General features: G+C 39.6%; 1 protein-coding gene and 1 long non-coding RNA gene across 2 annotated transcripts; both read left to right on the plus strand.

The window, feature by feature from the left end:
* The first annotated feature begins 10 nt into the window (after positions 1 to 10).
* COCH (cochlin) lies at positions 11 to 17,804 on the plus strand. The gene is made up of 11 exons (XM_015864982.2): positions 11 to 121; positions 194 to 238; positions 5,407 to 5,563; positions 10,596 to 10,729; positions 11,056 to 11,121; positions 11,992 to 12,036; positions 12,129 to 12,276; positions 12,805 to 12,908; positions 13,540 to 13,766; positions 14,667 to 15,183; positions 15,912 to 17,804. Exons 1-11 carry the CDS (start codon positions 97 to 99, stop codon positions 16,085 to 16,087), a joined length of 1,644 nt encoding a protein of 547 aa, XP_015720468.2. The 5' UTR covers positions 11 to 96; the 3' UTR covers positions 16,088 to 17,804.
* LOC107315032 (uncharacterized) lies at positions 708 to 1,214 on the plus strand. The gene is made up of 2 exons (XR_014947223.1): positions 708 to 842; positions 1,009 to 1,214. It is a non-coding gene; the product is annotated as an uncharacterized LOC107315032 (long non-coding RNA).
* Positions 17,805 to 25,486: the final 7,682 nt, after the last annotated feature.

Consider the following 25,486-nt stretch of genomic DNA (forward strand, 5'->3'; position numbering starts at 1 on the left):
CGGCTGCGACACAGCGCTGTGGAGGTGCCGCCCGGTGAGGACGTCGGCTGGGTCGCGTCGAGCCTCTCTTCGTGCCCGGGAGCGTGCCCCGCTGCCATGCAGCTCGCCCAGCTTCTCCTCGGTGCGTACCGCGGCTGACGGGGCGACCCGACTCGGTGCGACCCGGCCCGACCCGCTCTCTATCTCTCCGCAGGCGTCTTCCTGCTCTGCGGCCCCGCGCGTGGCAGTGACAGCTCAGGTGAGCGTGCGGTCCCCTGCCCCGCACGGCGGCAGGACGCGTCTTTGGGGGTGGCTCTGAGAGCCGGCGTGTCCTCTGGGCTATGAGAGGTGCGGAGGCCAGAGGGGGGTTGTGTGAATGTAGAGGGGCACGGGGGTGTGTTTCCGCGCTTGTCCTTCCTGGCCTGAGTGTTGAAGGGCAGCGGTAACAAACGCACCTACCCGGGGCAGTGCCGAGTGAGTGCGGGTGTGTGTGTGTGCCGCGGGGTGCCCGAGCACCGGCAGTGCCAGGATCCCCGGCGCGTTTCTGCTTGTGAAATCGATACGACTTTTTGCTCGTCCGCACCGCCGTCGTTGTGACCCGAAAAGCGAAAAGCGAACTGAACGCACATAGCGGTGCGGGAGCTGTTACGTGATCTGAGGGACTGCATGCCCGCCTATGGAGAACGGGTGCCCGAAGCCTGTCAAACCCAGGGAACCGCGAGCCGCAGGAAACGCCGCAAGAAAAAGCTGCACCGACGGGTGTGAACCGCCTGGTCGGCCCTTGTAGCGCAGAGCGTCGCCGAGCGAGGGCGGGTAGGAGCCCCGGCAGCGCGACCGCCTGGTCATCGCCCTGAACGCGGCCGGTGAGTGACCTGCGGCCTCCGCGAGATCGCTCGGGGTCCCTCCAGCAGGAAGCGGTTATTACCGAGATAACAGTCGTACGTCACGGGACTGCTGTGACAGCACGACACCAAAACGACGGCGGAAAACCTACAACAAACAACTCCAATTCCTTTTCTTGTTTTACAGATGCATCGCAGGTGAACGTCAACGGGAAACAAACGAAAAGTTTATTATAATGCTTTCTCCCAAGGCTTGAGAAGCAACCTCAATTAGAAGGTATCTGGGACCAACCAAAGTAATGCTAAGGGGACACTGGCAAATGCTCTTGAGCTAGAAGGATGCATACACTTCTATGGAAAAAATAAATAAATAAATTCTGACATTCGAAGTAATGCAAGAACACTGAGCTTCCTTGAATATCTGCCTTACTAAGGCTTGCTACTCAGGGAGATCTTTCTTTTGTAGTCCCTTTTAGGGACTACACACAAATACAGCCAAGTACGACGACTCTGGCTGTTGTACAGGAGATGACTGCACGGTGGGTGCACACTGACATCTGGTAGTAAGCAAACTTAATGTGAGCAGAAAAGTGCAAACCTCAGACTGAAATCACTAATACAGCCCTGATGCTTTTTTAAATCCCAATGCTCTTCGTACCAAAATACGTACTGAACATTACACAAATCAGAATATAGTCTATGAACATGCTTTCCAAAATGTAAGCAGGTGTATTTCTACCAACGTGGTTTTCTTCTGCTACAGACAAGGCTGGTAGGAATATTCATTGCATGACATATAGATCCAGGTCTGTCTGAAGCCTCAAGACAAGAAAAAATGAAACAAACTTCCAAACCTTCCTGTTCTGAAGAGAAATTAAGTACTGTATAAATCATACTAAAGAAAAAGAAAACCAAAAAGCCCCTATTTGATGGCCTATTAGGCTATCTTGGTCCTAGGAGTCCCTGACACTTATAACCTACACAGGTTATTTTTTGTCTCTTTGTTTGAAGTTTAATTTTCCAAGACAATAGGTGGAAAATTCAAGGTCAGAGCTCAGATCTCAGCGCTGGTTTTATTTCTCTAGAATCTTAGTGCCTCCTGTCAAAAATGAAGTGAGGACTTCTTGTAGGTGGGCATAAGACATTTCTATTCAGAGCAAATCGGTATGTGGGATGAGGCAAAACTGATGGGAAGACTGGAAGCACGGTTAGCAGACAGATGTGTCAGCACAGAAGTGAGCCTTCACTTTTTTCTTTCTTTTTTTTTTTTTTTTTAGGTCTACAGTGGAGGAAGACTTTCATCCCTGCCTTTAAATATGGCTTGAAACAGCAGGAAAAGCAGTTTTTGTTATTGTTGTTTGTTTGTTTGTTTTTTGTTTTATTTGTGTATGTGTATGGATTTTCCAGAGTAACCTAATGCACTGTGCTGCCATAAGGCTTAAACAGGGCTGACAGAGTGGGATTATGGTCATTTTTTACAGACTAATGTGTTATTTTTGCATGTATGGAGGTCTCTGCTTTCTATCAAAGTCCAGACTGGGTAGAGGTCTAAGACTGAGTCCCTTCTTGTTAACTGCAAGCTTATCCTTCCTCCTTCTAAAAAAATGCATGGATTTAGATCTTAGGTATTCATGAAATTGATTAGAGTATTAGGTCACATAAGTATCCAGAGAAATATTTCAAATGCTGCTGCTCTTGCATTCTTAAATCACACTTTGCTTCTGCAAAGATTACCTCAGATATGCTAAACTAAACAAAACAAATGCTTTCTTAAATTTGAGTAGCAATGCCTTACAAAACTTGGCAAGAATGATTGCTGTGTAAACTGGTAAAGAACTATTCTGTATGATCCAGTATTCAGGTATGATTAATGCACTTTAAGTTCATACTGGACTGCTTGTGATTTTACAGGGTTCATTAAGTAACAGGGAGGGACAAAAATGCTGTACCACTAATTTTAACTTTGGTACCCAGTACTTACTTTCTTGATAGTGTTCCTGACGTTGCTAATGTTAATTCCAAAACTATAGCTTAGGAAGCTATATCTATCTACACAGCAAAATACAGAACAAAAAAAACCAAACCTGCTTTTTAATTAACAGTGTAAGTATCTAAAGTCAAAGTGTGTGTTACAAGACATTCTTTACTGATCCAACTGAACTATGAGCTGTTAAAGGTCCTAGCTACAGCATGCCAGCTCTTCATGGTGACAACTTGGTGTCTTCCCTCTAAAGTGCCTCTTTCAAGGTATAGACAAGGATCTTTAGGCAGTCAGTGCATAGAAAATGCACTGGGCTGCAGTGTACATCTGTGTTCTTGTGGCTAGAAAAATATAGCCAGATTTCTCCATGATCACTGCCATCTTCAATGCTATTGAAAATGTAAAATGTTAGTTTGATATGACTGTATTTAGTGAGTATCTGCTAGTGAGAGAAAAACATCTTCAAGCGATAAGGCATGTATTAATTAGACATATCCAATTGCATTCATATGTGCAGCCTGCCAAGGAACTCAGTCAGGGTAAGTACATTAGAAGTGGCAGGTATTATAAACTTCCTGCGGTGTTTAGCACTTTTGGAGGCTGGAAAAATGTTCCAGGGTACACAGCACAAGTTGTACTGCAGAACCGGATTACCTTTAATGCCCATTGCAGTGATTCCTTTAAGGGTATCCAGCTTTCTGGCTGCTGTTTGATGGCCTTGCTAGTTGTCACTTGATGGATATTATTTCACTACAAAATGATCAGGGGACTCAAATGCAGAGTAAATTGACTTTTTTTTTTCAGCCAAATACAAAGTAACTTAGCACTTCTACCACTGGAAATGATGAGCTCCTAGGTAGAAGCATGGTTGTTCTGCTTGTTTTGCAGACTTTTGTTTATAAGGCAAAGACTAAACATGGAGAGGATGTGAGTAGGCAAGACCATGGAAGTCCTAAAAATATATATATTTTTAGAAAACTTGATAATAAGACTAAAGCACTCTAATGGTTTTTACTAGGTAGGCATCTTCTATTATTTTGAGAGGAGAAAATGAAAAAGCATTTCCTTCTTTCCTCCTTCCCACCCCCCCACCCCTTTCACCTGGACTATATATTCAAGATATTTAAGTAACAACTTAGTGCTGACGAATAGCTGCTAAGATTTTTTTTTTGGAAGATGGAATTAGACATCTTATTGTAATTTACATATAGTATTAATGAGGAGTAGGCATACTTAAAAGGCAAAACTACATGTATGTTGTATAAACACACTTGTTAAATTTATGCAGCAGGAATGAACAGACATGCTTCACTGTGCACTTCCAGCTGTAGATGTTCTGATTGTCAGCTTTCAAGTCAGTGAGATTAGCAGGAGGCTCCACAGCGGTGTGATCTTTTCCATCTGCTGATTAGGAGCAGCATATGCTCCAAAAGCACTCTTTCAAGTAACAATAGGTTATTTTGGGGTCAGTAAACACTTTGGGTTAAGAGTATAAAGGGTGAGCAGGAAAGCAGGCATGAGGCAGGATACTAATCCATGAAACACTCTCAGAGTGCATATACCTAATTGTTTGCTAGGCTCTGTCAGCTCTCAATATTATAAAAAGGCTGCAGAAGAGGTTCTTGCACTTACTAGTGCTTAGTGGAGGCAAGACTTGCTCTTAGGAATTTCATAATAAATATCCAGTCATGAGTTGAACTTATGATGATGATGTTGACCTAAGCTAAAACCCTAATTTGCTATGATACCAGACTGCACCGGTAACATGGAAGTTAAGCATATGAGATAATGACCTCTAAGTTTTCAAAAGAAAAAGCTTCAGTCCAACAGGCAGAAGTTAACACTGGTGTACACCTGTCTACATGTGTATGTGTATAAACATGTAAGCACAATAAAAGCCAAAGGATGATAATTTGGGGAGCAACCTTCAAGGAAAAAAAGGCAGAATTCTTATGTGAAAAAATTATGTGCCAAAAATGAATAAATCATTTTGGCCTTACTGGGTGAATCTTAGAATTATCTGCACAACTGTAACGATTTAAAATTCATTGCAGTGAGCTGATATGAATGTCTGAAATGCAGCTAGTCTTGTTGGAGCAGACAGATTGGTATTCCCTTTTTGTTTTTTACACTGGCTTCAGCAGGATTTATTGTAGAAGCTCAGGGCGATGCAGCTGTCAACCTGTTCCATGAATGACACTGGACCAAACTTACTAGGCAGTTCCCACCCGTGCCCACCAGCCCTCTACATTTTTTCCCTGGCCTTTGTCTCTGCGGTAAACTTGTACATGTTGTGAATTGCTGCTACTGTTTTCCTCTGTAGTGTTTTCTGGATATTATTTTAATGTTTAGTGTTTCCTTTAAGCTTTTCTGTACTATTCTGCCTCTTCTTGTTCATAAATTAAGAATTGTGTTATAGTTGTTACAGCTGCATGCTTCTAAGTGCCAAAGAGACCTTTACAGTCGTACTGAAGCACAGGACAACAGGCTGTACCTAATCTCAAATTCAAACAGTGCTTTATATTTGGTGGCAGAGAGGCTTGCTTAGGAACAATAACAACAAAAAATAAGATTTTCAGGTCACAAGTTTTTCTTTTTCTTTAGCTTCCACTGCGATCACATGCTTTACAAGAGGACTTGACCTTAGAAAGGAGACAGAAGAGGTCCTATGCCCAGCAAATTGTCCTCTATGGCAATTCTATGTCTTTGGAGATGGAGTTTATGCCTCTCTTTCCAGTGTCTGTGGAGCTGCCATACACAGGTAAGTCAGATGACTGACTGTTAATCCATGCATTAAGTGAGTTTATATACAATCTTGCTATTCTTCTAAATGCTAACCTTTTGTTGCCATCATAATGAAGATTCTTATGGACTTCAGAAAGCTTCCTAATGTAACTGAAATATCATTAGAAGAACAGAGCACACCTGTGGGGGTAAAACTCGGTGGTTTGCAAGTGTCCTTGAAAACAACAAAGCTAGTGATGCTGAAAAGGGGCAGTCAGGCTTTGTCTGTAAGGTAACATGTTACTAGCAGACTCAGATACAGTCTAAAAATGTAACTAATAGGAGAATAAAAGCGGATTAAGTTTTTTACTTCAGTTTCAAGAAAGATGTCATAGAAACTATTAACATCTGTTTAAGCCCCTAAGCAAACAGATCTAGGCCTGATTTGGGTGAGTGTGATCCATAAAGGACTATTTTTAGCATTTCATTCCTTTGCTGGTCACTGGAGAAACCTTTCCTGTTTGCTAGGCAGGAGCCTTTAACCTCTTCTTCCAGTGGCTGTGGTTTGGCTGCTAAAGAAGCTTCACCCACAAAATCTGGGGGTGTTTGTTTCCCCTTTCCCCTCCAGCCCAAAGTTGGCTGCATTAGCTGCAGGAAAACAGCAAGTGCCGTGGCTCAGCTGCAGCATCTGCTTTACTCCAGTTTTTCATTTACTGTGCCTTAGCAGCATCCCTCATTAATTTAATCAAGAGTTAGCAAAAGTGATTCTGATTCTAATAATTTTTTAGACCAGCACTGGAAAAATCAACATTTTTACAAAAGGATTTATAAGAAACAAGAAGTTCAGATCTTATTCATACGTACAATAAAGCACAGACATCTGTACATCATGTAGCTCTCCACTGAAGTTCCTATCTTATAAACTGTGTGCTTTCTCCAACCCAGAAGCAAAGGATTATGCAGTATTTTATGTTCCACAGCATATATCAACAGATATTATACTCTCTGTGAAATATATGCTGTTTTAAAAACAAAACAAAAAACTTTCTAACCACCCAAGTGTTCTAGCAGCAGCAAAGGGATTAAAATGTATCTGTCCCTCCAATCTGAGTCTCACAGTAAGCGCAGATGCCAGTGTAAATGAACTAAGTCCAAGTCTTCTGAATTAATTGTAGTTTAACACTCTGGAAGAAAAAAAAAACCATCAATACTGGAATATAGGTGAAGTATTCTGTTTAGGAGAACTGCTGTTTTTTTTTTTTTTTTTGTTTTTTTTTTTTTGAAGGACCTGCTTTAAGCTATTGGTCCCATCAGCCTTTCATATTCAGCACAGAATTTTCTATCTATGAGCATTTCCCCAAGCTATGAGAAGTGATAAATGATGGTCCTAGTCAAAATGGATTGCTGGATGGAGGAGAGGAGACTGTTGTTCAGGTATCAGCTAACTTCACTGCAGCCTACAAAAGCCAGTTAAAACATACCAAAGACTTGTTCCTTCCAGTTCTGCGTTGCAATGGCAGAAATCCATCTTGATGTCACAGAAATTCAAGAGTATGTTGCTAATAAGTAATTTCTAACTTCTATCATTCTATAATCATATATGTGTTTTGAGAATTTCAGAAATTTCTTCCAAATAACTGAAACAGTCTAGTTTGAAGCATGGAAGGAACAAGTCTTTGGTATGTTTTAACTGGCTTTTGTAGGCAGCATATTCCTATGTCTACTGTGATAAGACTATTACTGCAAGAAAAACACAGTGATTTTAAAGAATTGATCAGAATGTAGCTGTGAAGAACTCTGAATGCTACATATGAATGAGCTTTCTGCCAGCTTAGTTTGTTACTTTTGGCTTTTTATCTTCTCTCTCCTTATTTTATGTGTAATTACTCTCAGGAAACAGAATATTTATTTAATACCATTCTTTTTCTGGGCAAAAGGATTTGTTTTATTTGTCAGGGGGAAGAATGGACAGCCTCCTACTAAGCTGACACTATGCAAGCATAAAGAACTGAGTTAAATCTACCACTGAGTGATTAATTGGATTAATAATCAGAAGGTCAAATTAAGGACTCAGTTCTCAGTTGGTGCAGTTCTGTTCTACTGCCAATTCTGCTAAATGGAGACCTAACTTAATGCAGTCTTTAGATGCTAAATAGGCATGCACATTTTTCTTATAACTAGCCACAGGCTGGGAGCACCTCTAAATAAAAATAGAGTTCCTACAATTTGAGTGGGAACAAGAACAAAAATGAATAGTGATATTACCGATATGGCTGTAAATGAACTAAAAGCACCAATGAACCCTGAGCAGCTGTAGTATTTGCTACAAGGCTACTGATAGAATGGTTGTCTGGCAAGGGGGCTGGGCTTCTGAGCACCAGTAGATCCCTTGGAAAACTTTGCTGTATAGGCTGTTTCTGCTGCTGAGTGTTCTTTCTTGCCAAAAGCAATATATGTGCAGAGTAGACAGAGTGAGCAGAACCTAGAGGGCCAGAGGATGCTGGCATGAAACCCAAAACAGCTCCCTGATGCTGAATTGGTTGCAGTCAGGCAGCTGTAGGTGGCTGCAGCTTGGAGAAGAGAATGGAGAAAGGTGAACAATGTGGAAAGAGCTATATATAGCTGGTAAAAAGGAGGAAAGATGATCTGGCTGTCTTGTCTGTTTTGGTTTTTTTTGTTTATTTGTTTGTTTTTTTCCCCCTCAAAATAACTCCTTTCATCCAAGGACGCTACAGGAAATGCTAGCTGCTTATTGCTGTTTGCAATGGGAACTTCAGATCAAAATTATATGCTTTGAGCAGCAGCTCTTTTTACCCTCCCTTTCGGTAAAAAAGCAGGTTGTGGACCCACAGACATTTATGATTAATGTGATTATTAGCATAGAACCACACTGTGTGAGGTTCTGAGCAAACACTTAGCTTCTGGTCTGCAAGACTGAATCTGCTCAGTATGTGTTACTTCTAACAGTCTGCTTCATAGAATCATAGAATTGCCTGAGTTGAAAAGTACCACAATGACCATCTAGTTTCAACCCCCTGCTATGTGCACATCACCAAACCCTAAACCAGGTGTCCAGAGCTACATCCAGCCTGGCCGTGAATGCCTCTTGCAGCATTTGCACCACTTGCAGCACTGCTACCCTTGCTGTGCCTTTCCTTAGAGTAAAACACCTTGTTAATGTTCAAATCTCTCTCATCACTCCTTATTAGAGAATAAGGAGAAATATGAAGTGCTGTTTGCATTTGCAGATTTTTTCACCTGATTTTAAATTCAAGCATTCAGGGTAACTTGAATAAAGCTCCGTTGTTTATATGGTGCACATATAAAAGATAAAAAGGTATCCGAAACTACCATCATAATTCTTTCACTGTACAAGAACAAAAAATATATAACCATATTTCCATACAGAAATGCTAATCATGTCTGTGAATGTATTTTAAGTAGCCACAAGGAGATTTATGTAGAAACTCTGATACTGAAACCCAGAGCTCATATTACCATAAATATGTACAAGATTTTCTAAGCTCCAGTCTTGACTATTTCACAGTGTTCTAAATCAGATCAGGTTGGGACCTCTTTTCAAGCAGGAAACTAAACAGATAAGAAAAGTAAATACAAAGGCACACATTGCAGCATTTCGGTAGTTTTCAACCAGTTGTTTGTATCCTACAGTACAGATTCTGCCCAACTGCTACAAATAATTAACTTTTTTCTTCTATTTAGACAAGCTCCACATTGAATTTTGTGCCCCCTGCCCCTCGAACAGTATATAGTAGCATATAAAAAGAAATCTGAAAAACAGTTACAAAGCCTTTGACTGTCCCAACAACGCAACCTCTCTGCCTGTAATAACAAATGAAGTTATCTTTGGGCTGCTTTTAACCCTGAAGTTTCTTAAGCACATCAATCTATTGTTCTCCTGGATGTTCATACGTCCTGTAAGTCCCAATAGTGCTGACAGTCTCAGCACGTAAGTATCAGCAAGAGTTTCAAACTAGTCTTGGATAACCAGCAGATCTGGAAGGCAATCTCAGAACATGTTCATCGAGCTATAAAATGAAGCTCATCGAAAGCATGATGATAGTGGCCTTCTCTAAAGAGGTTTTGGGCTTAAATCTCTACTCAGTTTTAGAAAACTTCCCCAGTGTTTTCACTTCTACATTTCTGTACTGAATATTCTAGGGTGGCAGTGGGGGTATAATAGTTTTATAATACCAAAAATGATTTTTTAAGATATTTTTAATCAGTAAGCATTCTGGCTTTTTTATATTAACCCATCATAACTGCGTATTTAAGATGTATCATGGTATGTTTAAACTGATGAAGATAGGAAATAGCAAATCATATCTAAGTGTTCCAAATTCTGAAGTTCCTATTCTATGTCTCTATCAGTGAAAATTGCTCTGCTGTAGAACATTTACTGTCAATACACTATTTCCAAGTGTAGAGAGAAAGCAATCAGGAATATTACATTGATTATTAACTTGCATTCTATTTATTTTATTTAGTTCAAATATCATACCTTAATTTTTACTACAGGTAAAAGAGAAGAATAAGATATTTTAGGTTCCATCCTTGTATATAACAGTAATCTGATGGTTGCCATCAATAACATCTACAATTTCTGATTGCAGTCTGTGTAGACGCATAACACAGTATCTAACGTAACAATTAATACTGCAAGCAGTATTATCCTACAGGTTATTTTTGCATTAAGCATGCCTCATTTTGTTTTGGCAACAAATATTTATGGGCCATAAAGAATGTAAATACATTTTTGCTGTAGCTCTTTCATTAGGAATTAGTGTGTTCTGATGCAGTGAGAACAGCTGGAATTTTAGAACTTCTTGCTATTTTTTTCTAAGCCCATGTGATGTCCTGCAGAACAGCTTGCCTTAACAATCCTTTCAGTCCCTTATAGTTAGTTTTAGCACAAACACAACCACTTGACTAAATGGTCTCTTTTTCAGGAGACTGCTGTTGAATATATAGTCTCCAATGAATATAAAACTGTATGTTCTTGTAATTAAAGTATCTGATTTGTAGTAATTCTTTTTTTCTTCTCTCAGAGGGGTGATCACCAATGCAGGAGGAGCTGTAAGAATACAGACTCTGCCAGGACAGGAAAACTACCCGGCTGTAAATGCCAATGGGATCCAGTCTCAGGTGCTCTCTAGATGGGCTTCATCTTTCTCAGTGACTCGTAGGTGGATCACACTTATTACTTTTCAAACTGTATTCCAGATAACTAACAGAAGTCTAGGAAACATTTTCAATGTGTTTATATATGTGAATAAAGTGATAGGTAACTTGAAATGTAGCAAAAATTTTCAATTCTAACTCATTTCATCTTTATATTTTTGACTATTTGCTTGAAATAACTGCAAATAGTCTAAATTAATCCTTCTAGATTATACAGAAAATCTCTAGACTACATTTAGTAAACTGCTGGAAATACAGTATTCTTAAAGCACTCAATTTCACCTAAATACATTGAAATAACGTTAATTTGTTTTTCCAATATTTTAGCGGGTACCAACAAACTCGCGCTTGAAGCAGTGGGACGATCAGTGTCAACAGCACGGCCTGCTACAGGTACCAGTCATACCTCTCCAACAGTGCAAGTCTCCTGTGTTAACATGTGCTATAGGGCATGAGTCCCTGACTAACATGCTAAGTTTCGCGGGATGTACTTATAAAGAAGAAAACAAATATGACATTCATTTCTGTGTATATCTCATCAGGAAAAGGAAGAATTGCTTATAATCAGACTGATTTTTATTTCAGCAGCATTTGTGTAAATGAAGAAAAACTTGAATGAATTTGGAAAAGTGATACAGGTGACATACAGGAAGGAAAGAGTCTGTGAGCTCATGGGATATTCATTCCTATTAAATGACAAAGAAGATGGATTATGCATTCCTTTTTACAGAAGTGTTTAACAACTAAGCTCTGTCAGGATTTACGAAGCAGAAATTTAGATGTTATGTGAATTTCTCTGCAGAAAGTATCACCAGTGAAATGCTACATCAGTTTTTATGAAGGCTAGTGGCATATACATACTGGACTTAGATCACATTTGTGAACAGATCATCTGCTTTACAGTTTAAGTCCCAGCTTGCTTCCAAAGCACAAAAACTGTCCCTGTGCAGTTAGAAAGCTAAGTGAAAAATAGCAGGGCTTGGGATGCTGAACTACAAGTGATTTCTGTATAAGCATTTCTATACATATTTCAGTAATCAGTTAGGCAGGTATAGAAAGGAAGGTTAAATTGTTTCATTTGAAAAAGAATATTTTCCAAGGAGCAAAGAAACAGCACCGCAACTGTAACTATTGAACTGACCAAAGAATGATGCAGTCTCATGCCAGTTTTCACTGAGGACAGACTGCAATGCAATTCTTAGAGTCTAAGCTTCTGTACGTCTTGTTGCTCTTAAATGATCCATTCTGTATCTTTTATTAAAGGCAAAAGACCTAAGAAGCCCCTTGAGAAGAAGGCTGGAAACAAAGGTAGGAATTCACAGGCTTAACTTTTGAAAAACAAAATCCTAACAAACATTTATTTGGTGCTAAGTAAGTCTAATTATTTTGAATGCTCGCAGACTGTAAAGCTGATATTGCATTTCTCATTGATGGAAGTTACAACATCGGCCAACGTAGATTTAATCTGCAGAAAAACTTTGTTGGAAAAGTAGCGGTAATGTTGGGAATTGGAACGGAAGGGCCTCATGTTGGAGTTGTACAAGCCAGGTAACAGCAGACCTATACAAAATATAACCACCCAACAAATAAGAGAATTCAAGAAATGTATGTTTCGCAGAACAGTATTTGCTCAATAATGGCAAAAGAATAACAAGAGAAGATAAACTCAGCTTGGAGCATTGTTTGTTGTACCACACTGACAGATGTCCATGTGAAGACATAACAAACTTCTTAATATTCTGCCTCTGTAACACTTAATTGTGTCTGTTTCAAATACACAAATGAATTTAGTTTAACATCTGGCACAATAAAAATATTTTTCTATATACATTTTAAACCTAGTATTTTCTGTTGCTCTCTAAGCTTAAGAAATGTGCTGTTCTTCATTTGTCCACACTGATAAATAATTTCTCTGGCTAGGTATTGAGTACAATGCTATGAAAGGATTATTCTCCACATTTTAAATTACTATGTATGAACAAGAACAAAGTGATTCAAACTCAAATTTAGCTTGCTAATACCACAGAGGTATGAAATGTTGACTACACAATTCACTAATGTTTTATTTTTCTGCAGTGAACATCCAAAAATTGAATTCTATCTGAAAAATTTCACTGCTGCAAAAGAGGTTTTGTTTGCCATAAAGGAATTAGGGTTCAGAGGAGGCAATTCCAACACAGGTGAGTTCGTACCTCAGTGAAAATAGAAGCTATTACTTTACATAAATATTTTTATGTATACGTATTTAAGAAAATGTTTGAAAATAGAGCATTTAAATTTCATTTTCAGAAGTTCAGGCTGCTTACTGTATATTTTATTAGTACAAATATTATTTCCTGTTTTTAAACAGTAATCAGCTTTTCACTTCTAACAGAGTGGGGTCCTGAGACAAATTCTTGTCTAAAAGGCCTCACATTTCTCTCCTGTTGAGTGGCAGTGGCTAATTCAGTAGTAAGTGGCTGTAAAGGGATATTTGCCAAATGAGGAAGCTAAGCTTTCCAGATACGTTGTATTTCATAAACTAAATTTAAGTAGCTTCTCAACTTTGTTCCTTCTAATTCATTTAGCAGGCACTAATATATCTGCTTAGCATAAAGCAAGACCTGTAGGGAGGGGAATTTGCTTTCACTTTTTTTTTTTTTTAATAAGCAATAGGTTGCTCGAGCTTCATCATTACTTAAATATTCTGGGATGCCATTTCCTGAGTTACACCTGCAGTCATAATTAAAATTCAGCACAATTTTATCTACAAAACTGGTACCAAAATGTTACTGTATTGTTTCTTCATATTCTTTTTCTCTTCAAAACTAGGGAAAGCTCTGAAACACACAGCTCAGAAATTCTTCTCTATGGATAATGGAGCACGCAAAGGAATACCCAAGATCATTGTAGTGTTCCTAGATGGCTGGCCCTCAGATGATTTAGAAGAAGCTGGTATAGTGGCCAGAGAATTTGGAGTCAATGTGTTCATTGTATCTGTAGCAAAACCCACAACAGAGGAACTGGGAATGGTACAAGACATCGGTTTCATTGACAAAGTAAGAGAATATAATTATACATTTTTCATTGATGGGTAGGAATAGATAATGTACTTCATGCTAGAGTTCTAATGAGCTAAGTCTTACACATATAATAAAATATATTCTTTAAAAAAAAAATACAAGAGGGGAGAAAAAACTGACGAATCACTAGGAAGCCTAAAGTAATCAGAAGAAGAGATGTGAATAAGCCCATTAGTTTCTTCTTACTGAATTACAAGCAACTGCTGGGTTATTATCTTGCTAAGAGGGCTGCAAAAAGGTACCAAAGTGCTGCTGCTCTTCCTCCTCCTTTTGGATATTTTATTTCAGCAGAAAGCTCATAACTTAACACAAGGAACTAAGCACTCTGGCTCTGCAGATTCCATGCACAAGACAGCTTGCTTCCAATCCAAGACAGGTCCAGCCTGTGTGGACTTAAAGACACAGAAAGGAATGACTGTATGTGACAGAGGCTTGTCTCCTCCCCTTCTGCATTTTGATCTGAGCAAGCCTTGCACTTTACATGTATACTACAGAAACCAAAGGAAAAACAAATTTTACTTCAAAATAACCTAGATACATCTTTTTACTCAACCGTGTGTCTGTATTTGTGATGTATTATAGATTTCTTGGGGTTTATTTTTTAAGTGCTTATGACGTTAAAATGAAAAATACAGAAACCTAATTTTCAGTGGGTAAAGAAAGAAGGCAAAACTTCCACTCCTTTGAATAGTTAGCAGCCAGAGCTTAGTTCACTTCCCAAGAACATAATTAAAATTTCAAGTACTTAAGGTTCTCATTAATAAAATGAAATCTTCTGAAATTTCTGGAGGGAGGTGGGAACAAGCTTAGTTGTCTGTTTACTATCTACAGAACCTATTTTGGTATTTGCCTTTTGGTATTTTTGTTTTCAAATAGGCTGTCTGTCGCAACAATGGCTTCTTCTCTTACCAAATGCCCAGCTGGTTTGGCACCACCAAATATGTAAAACCTCTTGTCCAAAAATTGTGTTCACACGAGCAAATGTTGTGTAGCAAGACATGCTATAACTCTGTCAACATAGGCTTCCTGATAGATGGTTCTAGCAGCGTTGGAGAGAGCAACTTCCGACTCATGCTTGAATTCATCAGCAATGTTGCAAAGGCTTTTGAGATCTCTGATATTGGTTCCAAGATTGCAACTGTGCAGTTCACATATGATCAGCGTACTGAGTTCAGCTTCACAGACTACACCACAAAGGAAAAGGTCCTCTCTGCTATCCGGAACATTCGTTACATGAGCGGTGGCACTGCTACTGGTGATGCCATTTCTTTCACAACCAGAAACGTATTTGGGCCAGTGAAGGATGGAGCAAACAAAAATTTCCTTGTAATCCTGACTGATGGTCAGTCTTATGATGACGTTAGAGGACCTGCTATCGCTGCACAAAAAGCAGGTAAATAATCTTCATAGGTAGTGGGAGTCGATTCATTCCATTTCTGCTGGATTGTCCATGTCAAGATTTTAAATGATGCTCTAGAGAGCAAACAAAGTATCACACTTGTCTTAAGTTTAGTAGAACAGGAGCTCTGAGAAACTGTTTTCCATTAGGATGAAAAATGGGATTATCAAGCCAGGTGTAAGTACTCACTCATGGCACTCAGTCTTTTCTCCCTAAATAAGAGAGAAATTAGTAGATGAAAAATAATGAGCCATGTAGTGAAGCTCCAACCAGCAACAGCATTTAATATAGCATTATTTTTGTCCTCCATCATATATATGGGGAAAAAAGAAAAGTAATTTTGATCAAAAAGTCTCTGGGGCTTCTGATGCTTGAGAACTAAGTATTATGTACGTGAAGGATCCAAATGTATTTACAAAATTCTTCTAAACAGTAAGTCTTGAAACACAAGAATCACTGTGTCACTGCTATGTTTGTAGTGACCACTGGAAAACATCGATGGTACTCACTGGTAAGATATACTGGTATTTCTATCAGGGATCTTAGACAAGTACTTAATTTCTGATATTTAGTGGCAAAAACTAACCATCCTTGACAGACTAAAGTACTGAAGCACTGTTTTCTAATTTATATAATGGATGTAGAAATTGCTTGTTTTTCTTGCAGCCAAAGACAAAATGATTTTATGTATTTTCTTTCTTTGCTACACTCTAACACTTTAGGGATAACCGTCTTCTCTGTTGGTGTTGCCTGGGCACCTCTGGATGATCTGAAGGATATGGCTTCTGAACCAAGGGAATCTCATACCTTCTTCACTAGGGAGTTCACTGGATTGGAGCAGATGGTTCCTGATGTTATTCGAGGCATCTGTAAAGATTTTTTGGACTCTAGGCAGTAACACAACAATCTGCTGTTGGATAGTTTCTGAAACTAAAAATTATGGGTCTGGAATGGTCCTTCTTAAATACACAAGTTTTATTACACATACTATCATCATATAAGGGAAGGAGAAGGGCTACTTTCTGTAGTCAGCTGAGGGTCTTGTGAGAAGTTGTACTTGATAGGGGAAAGCAGAATTTGGCCAACAGCTATTATTACTTCCAGTACATTTATAGTAGCCTGAGTTTTGAAGCTATGCATATTGTGCACTTATGGCTATCAGTTATCAGCAGAGGAAACAATAGAGTTCTGATATTTTTGCCGCCACTTCCTAAGTGCCTTCTTGCAAGATAAAAATAATATAATTTTAAATACACAATAATACTTTCTGTGAACCTTCCATAGCTTATGATTCTGTATTTTTTCAAGGAGTTCTTTTCATGGTGTTAAGTATTTTCAGTGCTTCAGTTGTGCAGTGGTCACAAGTGCCAGGCAGCTTAAAAAGATAGATAGACAATGGATGTTTCTCTACTTGAGATATAATGATTTGCAGAGTCATTAAAGGTTGGAAATAATCTCTGAGATCATTAAATCCCACCCTAACACACCCCCACCATCTTGGTATATCAATCATCTTGGTACAGTGAATGATACTGCCATCTGGTTGACAAAATATGCACCAAAAGGCATTTATTTATACCCACAGATCTGCATGGTTCTATGACATCTTCTGGCACAGATTTTGAGAAGGGTTTACAGCAAAGCAGTTCTCTTTGTAGGTCTGAGTTCCAAATATTACCATTTCCCACACTAGTGAAGTCAACTGGGATATTCACAATATCTGCTTACCTGGATTTTCTCTAATACTTTGTACTCTCTTAATTTCAAGAAATTATTATTGGTTACAAAGTTCCTGATGGGAACCTTGGGCAAAGGCATTAAATTAAAACATACACTGGGGAATTAGATACCTTTGGATTTCAGTTTGTTTTCAAACCTTGAAACATAACTGGTTTATATGGGATTACATGGTTAGAGAGTAGATGCAAGTGGGATGTAGTACCTCACAGAATAACAAGTTCCTAGCACTAGTAGTAGAAGTGTTTTCAGAGATGTGTTTCTCAAAGATAAAAGAACAGTCTTCCTGAAAGGTGGCCTTAATTTTATTATGAATCTAGAAATATATTAAAATTTTTATACCTACATTCACATGGTTAAAATTATGGAATGGTTTACTGAGTTCTTCCAGATGTCAGGAGTGAATAAAAGACTTCAAGCATTCTTTAGGAAATAAAGTTTTTTTGCAAGTAAAATACAATGAAGAAAAAAAACAATCAGCATTCTTCCCCTCAATGCAGAATTTCCCCTTTTTTCTACTTTTTTTTTTTTTTTTGAGCTATTGATTGTTAAATTTTAGGTGTGGAGTGACTCTGAAGGGATTATATTCATCGGGCTTTTATTGTGTATTTTTGTATAACTTATGACTGGCTATATATTACACTAAACGTGAATGGCAAGGATGTCTTGTATTTTTCTATTAATTGTTATCTTTATCGTTGTTATGTGTTTATAGAAGAGAGTATTCAGCTATCACTGTATAAATTTATGTGCAAAATCATCTTTGTGAAAAAGTTCAATTAATTTAGCTTAAATTTTTATAGAAATATATGTAATGCAAAGAACTGGGACTACAGATATTTCATTATCCTGTAATATAAAAGTCTTTTTACGATGGACCTCATGTAGTACAGCTTGAATAAGTTGTATGTCCCGTTTCCTGTCTAAATCATTTTCAGTCTCCCCTTGGGGTGAAGGGCAAAGGAACCTAAATCATCCTCAGACACCAAGGATACTTCTTACACAGATTTTTGTTGTTGTTTTTCTTCAATTTGAATCAGTCAGTACCAAAGTTTTAGTGGTTGTTTATATTAAATATGGTGCTAGTTGAATGATCTGAATATAAATCACACATACTGGCCAGCACAACCACATTTCCCACCCTCGATCTGCTTCTACTGTTGCAAAGAAGATGGCAGCTTTACTGATGTCATTCCTTCACAAAAGAAAAAGAAGGTCTGATTTCCAGAAGCCGCAGCACTAAACTGCCAACATATTTTCATTTTGCCAAAATGGAGATGACACTATTTGTACCCTCACAGCGCCCAATTACATTGAGGTAATAAATAGCAGGTACAGAGAATAATTCTTTAAATATGCAAAGTTTATACAGAAGCAAGTAAGAACAATTTTGATCTGGAAGTAAGGTCTATGACAGCAAAAAAAAAAGGACTGAGAGCTAGAGAGATAGAGACAGGGTGGAATGGATGTGAACCATGCTGTAAATAGGTCAGTTTGGAGCAGTGGTACAGGGTATACATACCACTACAGTATGGTACGGAGTAACAGATATGGATTTGAAGCTTTCTTTAGGGTGAGAGAAAAAGTAAAGCCACAGCATGAGAGTTGAGCTTCATGCTGAAGGACCAAGCAGTAAAACAGAGTTGCAGCCACCATCACTCTTGCAAACTCCATTTGGGAACACTGCAGCAGGTATTAGGACTGTCACCCTGTTCTCTGCTAAGAATTATCACAGAATCATAGAATGGATAGAAGGGACCCCAAGGATCATCAGGTTCCAAGTCCTCAGCCACAGGCAGGGCCACCAACCTCCAGATCTGGTACTCCAGACCAGGTTGCTATGAGACCATAGGATGAAAACTTATATGCCCTTTTTCCACAAAGAGTACTACAAATGCTCATTACTGTGAATGGCCTCAGATTTGCAACCCCACTACTGAAAGCAGTGTATTTGACAGCTGCCCATCAAAAACTAAGAATCTGTCACTGAGAAAAAAGGCCTCTCAGCTTAATGGCTTAGGTACCTACTGCAAATGAATTTTAACACATCCAAAATCACCCTTCGCAGAGGAGCGCCCACATCAGCCTAAGCGTAGAAAATATCCACTTGCTTTCCTCAAGAAACTGAAACTACTTTTAGAATCACAAAAACTTTCAGTAAGGGCTTCCATCCTTCAAGGAAACGCTGCACTCACCTCCAGGCCAAGATCCCAAACCAGGAGTTACATACATAGAGGATGTTAGACATTTCCCCACTCACTGTTCCCTGCACTGTTCCAGCAGGGAAGCATACAGACTGTATCCATACAAAGCTCCCTGCTCAACATTCAGATCATTAACCATTGTTATCCCAAGCTGCCAGCACAGCCCTTGGCTCAGGATCCCTGATTCCACTCCTAGACCAAGACACTGAAGATTTTATACCTCATGCACCTTCTAAGCATTTAGAACCTTCCTAGCTATGAACTGCCATATAGATGCAGTGTGATGCTTTCCAGCTAGTACTCTCATCTGACAGAGGTTGTATACAGGAAAAACAGGAGGTAACTGAAGGGTCAGCATGCTGCAGAGGTCTTCGTGCTACCAAGCGCTTCTGTCACCTTTCCTATTGTATCCTCATATGTAAAAAGACCATCTCAGAAGCCGACCTTTATTGCTCTTTTTTAAGTATTAATAGATTCACCAAGAGAACAAAAAGACAAGAAAACAACACAAACCAAAAGTGAGATTATCCTAACACTCTTAAGAGAAAACGATAACTTTGAAGGAATTTACTTTGGCTCTCAAACTCAATGCCAAGAAAGAGCTACACAGTAACCAGCTCAAAACCACTTAGATCAAAACTCAGTGACTACACTTCTCTATATCTTCTGAAGTAACCAGGGGAGAGGGAAGAGGTGAGGGCTCCTCTATTTGCTTTGATTTCTAACTTATGAACTAGAGCAGTTTCAGCAGAACAGTATTTTCTCCCATAAGTGTTTGTAGTCTTTTTTGCATCTCACATTAGCATTGCCACATACGCCTTCTCTTCTATGAAGTATGGCTCCACACAGTACAAATACTCTATTTTCATCTCTTCTGTTCTGAAGAACAAAAGTGATGACAACTTTTGATGCCTTGATTTTGGACCACCTTTTTAATGGGGCAGTTTCTCCAGCTCCCTCAGTCACTGCTTCTAAATGCAGAGACTCTGGTTTGCTCAGCACTTCCCTTCCTTTATTAGGCTTATGGGTAAGTTAGCTCCAGTAAGCAGCAAAGCCACAAAAATCACAGAAAATTTCTCTGTTGCACGCAAGTGCCATAGGAGGCCTGAGAACTCTGTCACAGAAGATCAGCTTGTATCTTTAACAAACTGTCTGGAAGCTGGAGGCTTAGATCCCCAGCCTACTAACAGCAGTCCAAAGAAAATCATGCTGACTGGCTTTGGTTTGGACCCAGGACAGGAAACAAAGGATTTTCTTGAGAAACTGAACCAGTGTGTTTGAAAAGCTTGTGATCATCTGTCATCCAAATACAGACACCAAATAAACAGAAACCTTGACTGAACAGTTTGCAATCTAAGCAAGAGCATTTTCCAGTTACGTACGTCTGTCAACTGCAGCGCAAACTTTGGCTTCCAGCAGGGATTCTGCCTGTGGTTTCAGCTGAAGGAAGAATAGGTCCTGAAAATCTGTGGTCTATGATAAAATCCAGAAGTTTGATTTCTGCTTTGAAGCAAACTGCCCATTTTGAATTTAATCTCATTAGGATCATAATTTCCTTTCCTTTCAAGTAATCAAGTTCAGTTAGTGAAGTATCCTCAATCATCAGTCATTTTTATTGCTTAAAAGATACTTATTGTTTTATCACTCTAACACTTATTTACATTCATCTGTGCCTGCATACAAACCAGCACCGCATCCTTCCTATTTCCCAGGTCTAGAGGAAGCTCTAGCCATCCTAGATAGGGACACAATGAAGCAAACAGCACCACTTCTGCAGCCCGCTTATGAATGGGTGGGCAGTGCCGCTCCCTTGCTGTGGAGCAGCCTACCCTCAGCCCCAGGGCACCCTCCTGTAAGCCAGCCGTTGTCGGCTTGAACCGCCCCGGCCTCGGGGCAGCAGTGAACTCACAGCTAAACCTTGTCCTGGACCAACTCCTAAGATACAGCCATGAGAATTCTGCACGGTTGTTTTCACTAGTAAATGCTAACTAAACTTTTTCATCCTCCGCTGAGGTCAGATAGAGCCTTTATGACTTACCAGCAATCAGAATATGGCAGAATGTAAGCAGAGGGATAACAACTATTTTTCTGCCCTGGTGTATGTGATCAGATTACAATACGATAAACACTTCTCTGCCAAGGAATACAAGTAAAAGAAAGACAACATCAAGTCAAAATACTGGCAAAGTTTAGAAAAGTAAAAAAGAGAAAAAATACAATACTCATTTACCAATAACTTAAAAGTGAACATAGTTTTGATTTAAAATAAGCTTTTTAATGGGATAGTTTGATTGGGAACTTATCATTATTTCTGAGTAATTCCAGTCATTCTCTGACATTTGCTCTTAGGTACTTTGATAACATTGTACTTGTTCAGAGAAGTAGGAAGACAATGGCTTTATCTCATCTAAAGATTCAGACTGCAATGAAGCGCGCAGTGTTGCCATGCTGACTACACATTTTAATTAGGGCTAGGAGCTGGTTTAGAAGCAGGACAGAACTCTTGCACAGCACACAGCAGACACATCAGCAAAGGCTTTACCTAAAGTGAACTGACCTGGTCACGTCTGAATGTGGACCAGAGGGAGCTGCATGCACAATGAAAACAGCCACAATAAGTTGCCCCTTCAAGCAAAAACAGCCACCAAAAAAAATAAAGCTTCCCACAGAATGTAGATACACACCATGGAAACGATCTAATGTTACACAGATCACCGAGATTATGGAAACTCTGACAGCCCTCTGAGAAATTCTTCTGCACAGCTACTGTTAGCACACCATCTTAAGAGAATGCAACACTTGTTCAGAGGGGCAGTCACTCACCTGGGCTAATAATAAAGGTAAAATAGTCAAAGAACTAACACACAAAGCTAAAATACAGCTCCTGTTTCATAAACAACTACCACAGAGGCAAAGTAACATTGAAAAGCATTTGACAGGACTTGCTGTCATTAAGACGCCATATTTTTTTGAAGTAACACAGAAAACCTGCAGTTTTCTTCAGTTAAGACCACTCCATCAGAAGTACCAGGTGTGCAGTGATGGCTCTGTCCAGCACACTCTGAATTCTGGAGGCAGACAGCTGCAGCCACAACACCCACAGGCACACAGTGCTCAGCCCACGGCCTGGCTGCTTCCCTGCTGCCTTCACAAGAGCCCTTCCGCACTGAGCAAGAGCTCCTTATTCCCACTCAATTGTAAGTCTGACAACAGCTTCGATGCAAAATGCTCATGCAATCAAGAAACAAACTTTTTCCTCAGAAAAAGCTTTCCCTTTAGAAAGAGAAAACAACCCGCATGTTTATCAAACAGCATGTAAAGTACAGGAAAAGAACTCTAAACCAACAGCAATCAGGCCAGCCACCTGGAAGCGGCCAGGAGCACATCTCGTCCACAGCACCCCTGAGAGAAAATGGCTCCCGAGGCCAACGAAGGAAAGAGCACGTGTCCTTCTGCCAACCACCGGCCATAACCAACCCCTCCACAAGCCCCAGCAGCTCGCTGGGCAGCCCCCGGTGCAGTCTCAGGAGGAGCCCCCGCTCACCCTGCCAGGCGAGCACCACCTCTCCACCTCCCAGGCCTCGCACCCCGTGCCGCCCGCCCGGGCCTACTCACGTCTCGCTGCCGACATCCAGCATTCCATGCCCCGCTCGAAGGTCGTCGCCGCCGCCCTGGGGCCGCCCGTACCTCACGGGCGCTGCTCTGCTCCCACGAGGTGAACGCGGTCAGCGCTTCCCGACACAGCCCAGGCGCGTCGCTCCACGCGAGCCCGGGGCCCCGAATTTCCTTCATTTCTGATTCATTTGTGCAGCACTGAAATGTAACCTGCATCCCAAGCGCCTCTAGCACGTGCAGGGCAGAAGCGCGCTTTGCACATTATATACTCGCACCGACCCTCCGCGGTGCAGCACTACCCCCAGCCAGAGCTCTGCTACCACCGCAATGACCAACAGCCCGTGCTCGGGAATGGCTGGCACACAGCAGGCACCGCGCTTCAGAATTAAGCCCCACAGCTGAACGCTATCAGTTACCTCCCAGCTGTTCTCAATACCAAAATTAAGATGAAATCAGTAACAAGAAAGTTACAAGCTTCCTAGTAAGGTTCTGGATCTCATAGAAAACACCTCACTGTGAGAAATATGACTTTTTAGTTTAATGTGCACGTAAAGCAAGGAAACAGAAACTACTGCTCAAGTACAGCACGACTTCCACTGCACCGACCGCTGCAGAGACTCCCACAGCACTGAGGTTCAGCGATTCCTGGAAACGAGAGTCCCATGATTGACGCTTCTTCACATTGCTTTTTTGGTATCACTAGGGAACGCTCCAGATATTAATTCCCATAAAACCCATAAATGTTTAAAAACAAATACTTTGTTGCTCTATGCACACTTAAAAGACTGGATGTCTTCTATGGGGGTGGAAGGCATTAAAACCTCCAGATAAGAGGAGGACAAAGAGGAAAGACATGTCATTTCCCACCAAGTCACTCAATATTTGGTTCTGTTAAATTTAGAAAACAAAGCAATGCATTTTGATGTTTTTTTCCCCTTACTTTTACTTTTTTTTTTTTTTTTTTAAATTCACTACTTCTCAGTCTCTCATTTAGTTCCAACAGAACTCACAAGTGTGTATTCTCCAAACAGAGAACATATTAAATATGGAACTCATACCACCATTCATGCTCACCTGATTTATAAAACAATCCCAGGGCCTCCTTTTGTTTTGATTGGAAATCTCATGCCAGGACAGCGCTTGGCTAGTTTTAAACTAAATTAATTAGCGTGCAGTGAAAGAGATGTACAGCCTGACAATGCTTCCTCAAACCCAGAGTTCCACAAAAAGAAGTTTTCGATTACTGCCTAGTTGGATAAATAATTCCATATGATTCCTAAATTAGGGAAGGTTCTTGTTCAGGGCTTGTTAAAACTTTTCAGATGTATTTCATAAATACGTTTTATAAGCTGCAGAAAGCTCAGTACTTAAAGGAGTTCCTACAATACAAAAAAAGGAAGATAGGGAGTGGGACTATTCAAGCAACTCTGTCTTAGATACCAACCCCTAATATTAAACATTTTGGTATTTTTCCGGTCAGGTTTTTGAGGGTGCATCCCTTGGTTCTCATTTCCAAAACAGAGGGAAATTGGTCCTTGCAGAGGTGTTTTTCCTAAATGGAAATTTCAGGACTATCAGTGTTTCCACCACCAATACAATAGTTCTTCTAATCTAAAAATAAAGGTTTTAGAACATTATAACCCACAGTAAATAGACTAAGACTGTACGAGAGATTATTGCCAACATTCAATAAAGGAAGCTTCAGTACAGCATTTTGTCTGCTATGCATCAGTGAACTAAGATGACTGAGATTTCAATTAAAGAAAATAAGCAATTTTTTTGTTTTTACCATTTCAATTTTAATACAACTCAAAAAAAAAAAAAGTAATTGTTATGCATGGCAATGTTTATTAAACAATCACATTTCATTTAAGCATTAAAATGCAGCGGTCTGGAAAAGCTGCCAGAAACAATGTTTGGCTTCAGAAAAGGCAATTATGAAATTACTTCCAATAAAATTCAAAGACTCTCTTGTCTGTTGATTAGTTGAATGCTTTAGACTGAAAGGAAAAAAAAAGTGCAAATCAGCTGAATGTTAATTTCAAAAGTAAAGTCTTAGTGTCCTACAAGCAGTTACTGAAAGGCCTCACCCTCAATCTTCATGATAATGGACAAAGTTATCCAATTCCCATACAATTATTATTTACTGTAACACATTTCAAACAACATACCAGTATTACTAAAACAAAATTAATTTCAGAATATTACTGCAGTATTGTGTCTACCATGGGCACCTTTTCCCCTTGTTTTTAAAATACTAATTTGCTTGACAGGAGATGGCATAAGATACATTCTTACTGCTGAACTGGAAACTTACATGGAACAATACAGCCAGAACCACCTATAGGAACATGTTCCAGCGAAAGGTACTTTATTCCTAAACATAGCACTTTTGTAAGAAAATCTAAGTTTCGTGTTGCAGTTTTCTTTACTACTGATAAACTATCAGGAAAGCAACTCATCACAGAGATGCAAACTGCTGACCTGTTGGACCAGCCCTTTACAAAGACAACTGCCCTTATGGACATCATCTTTACTGGAGGACTTGTAAAGAAATAGCAAAGGTTAATGGGTAACATTTGACATACAGACAAATTGTGAGCATTTAGAAATGAATGAGTGTTTTATTCCTTTTAAATTCAACACAATGATTTCATGGCATTTTTAAGTAAAAACAGTCCCTCCCTGGTTCTGAAATCACTTGAGAATCACTTCATGTACAAAGACAAGCAAAACCAGTG

This window comes from Coturnix japonica, chromosome 5 (assembly GCF_054131305.1).
Source record: "Coturnix japonica strain WE chromosome 5, WE-NBRP24, whole genome shotgun sequence".
Classification (NCBI taxonomy): domain Eukaryota; kingdom Metazoa; phylum Chordata; class Aves; order Galliformes; family Phasianidae; genus Coturnix; species Coturnix japonica.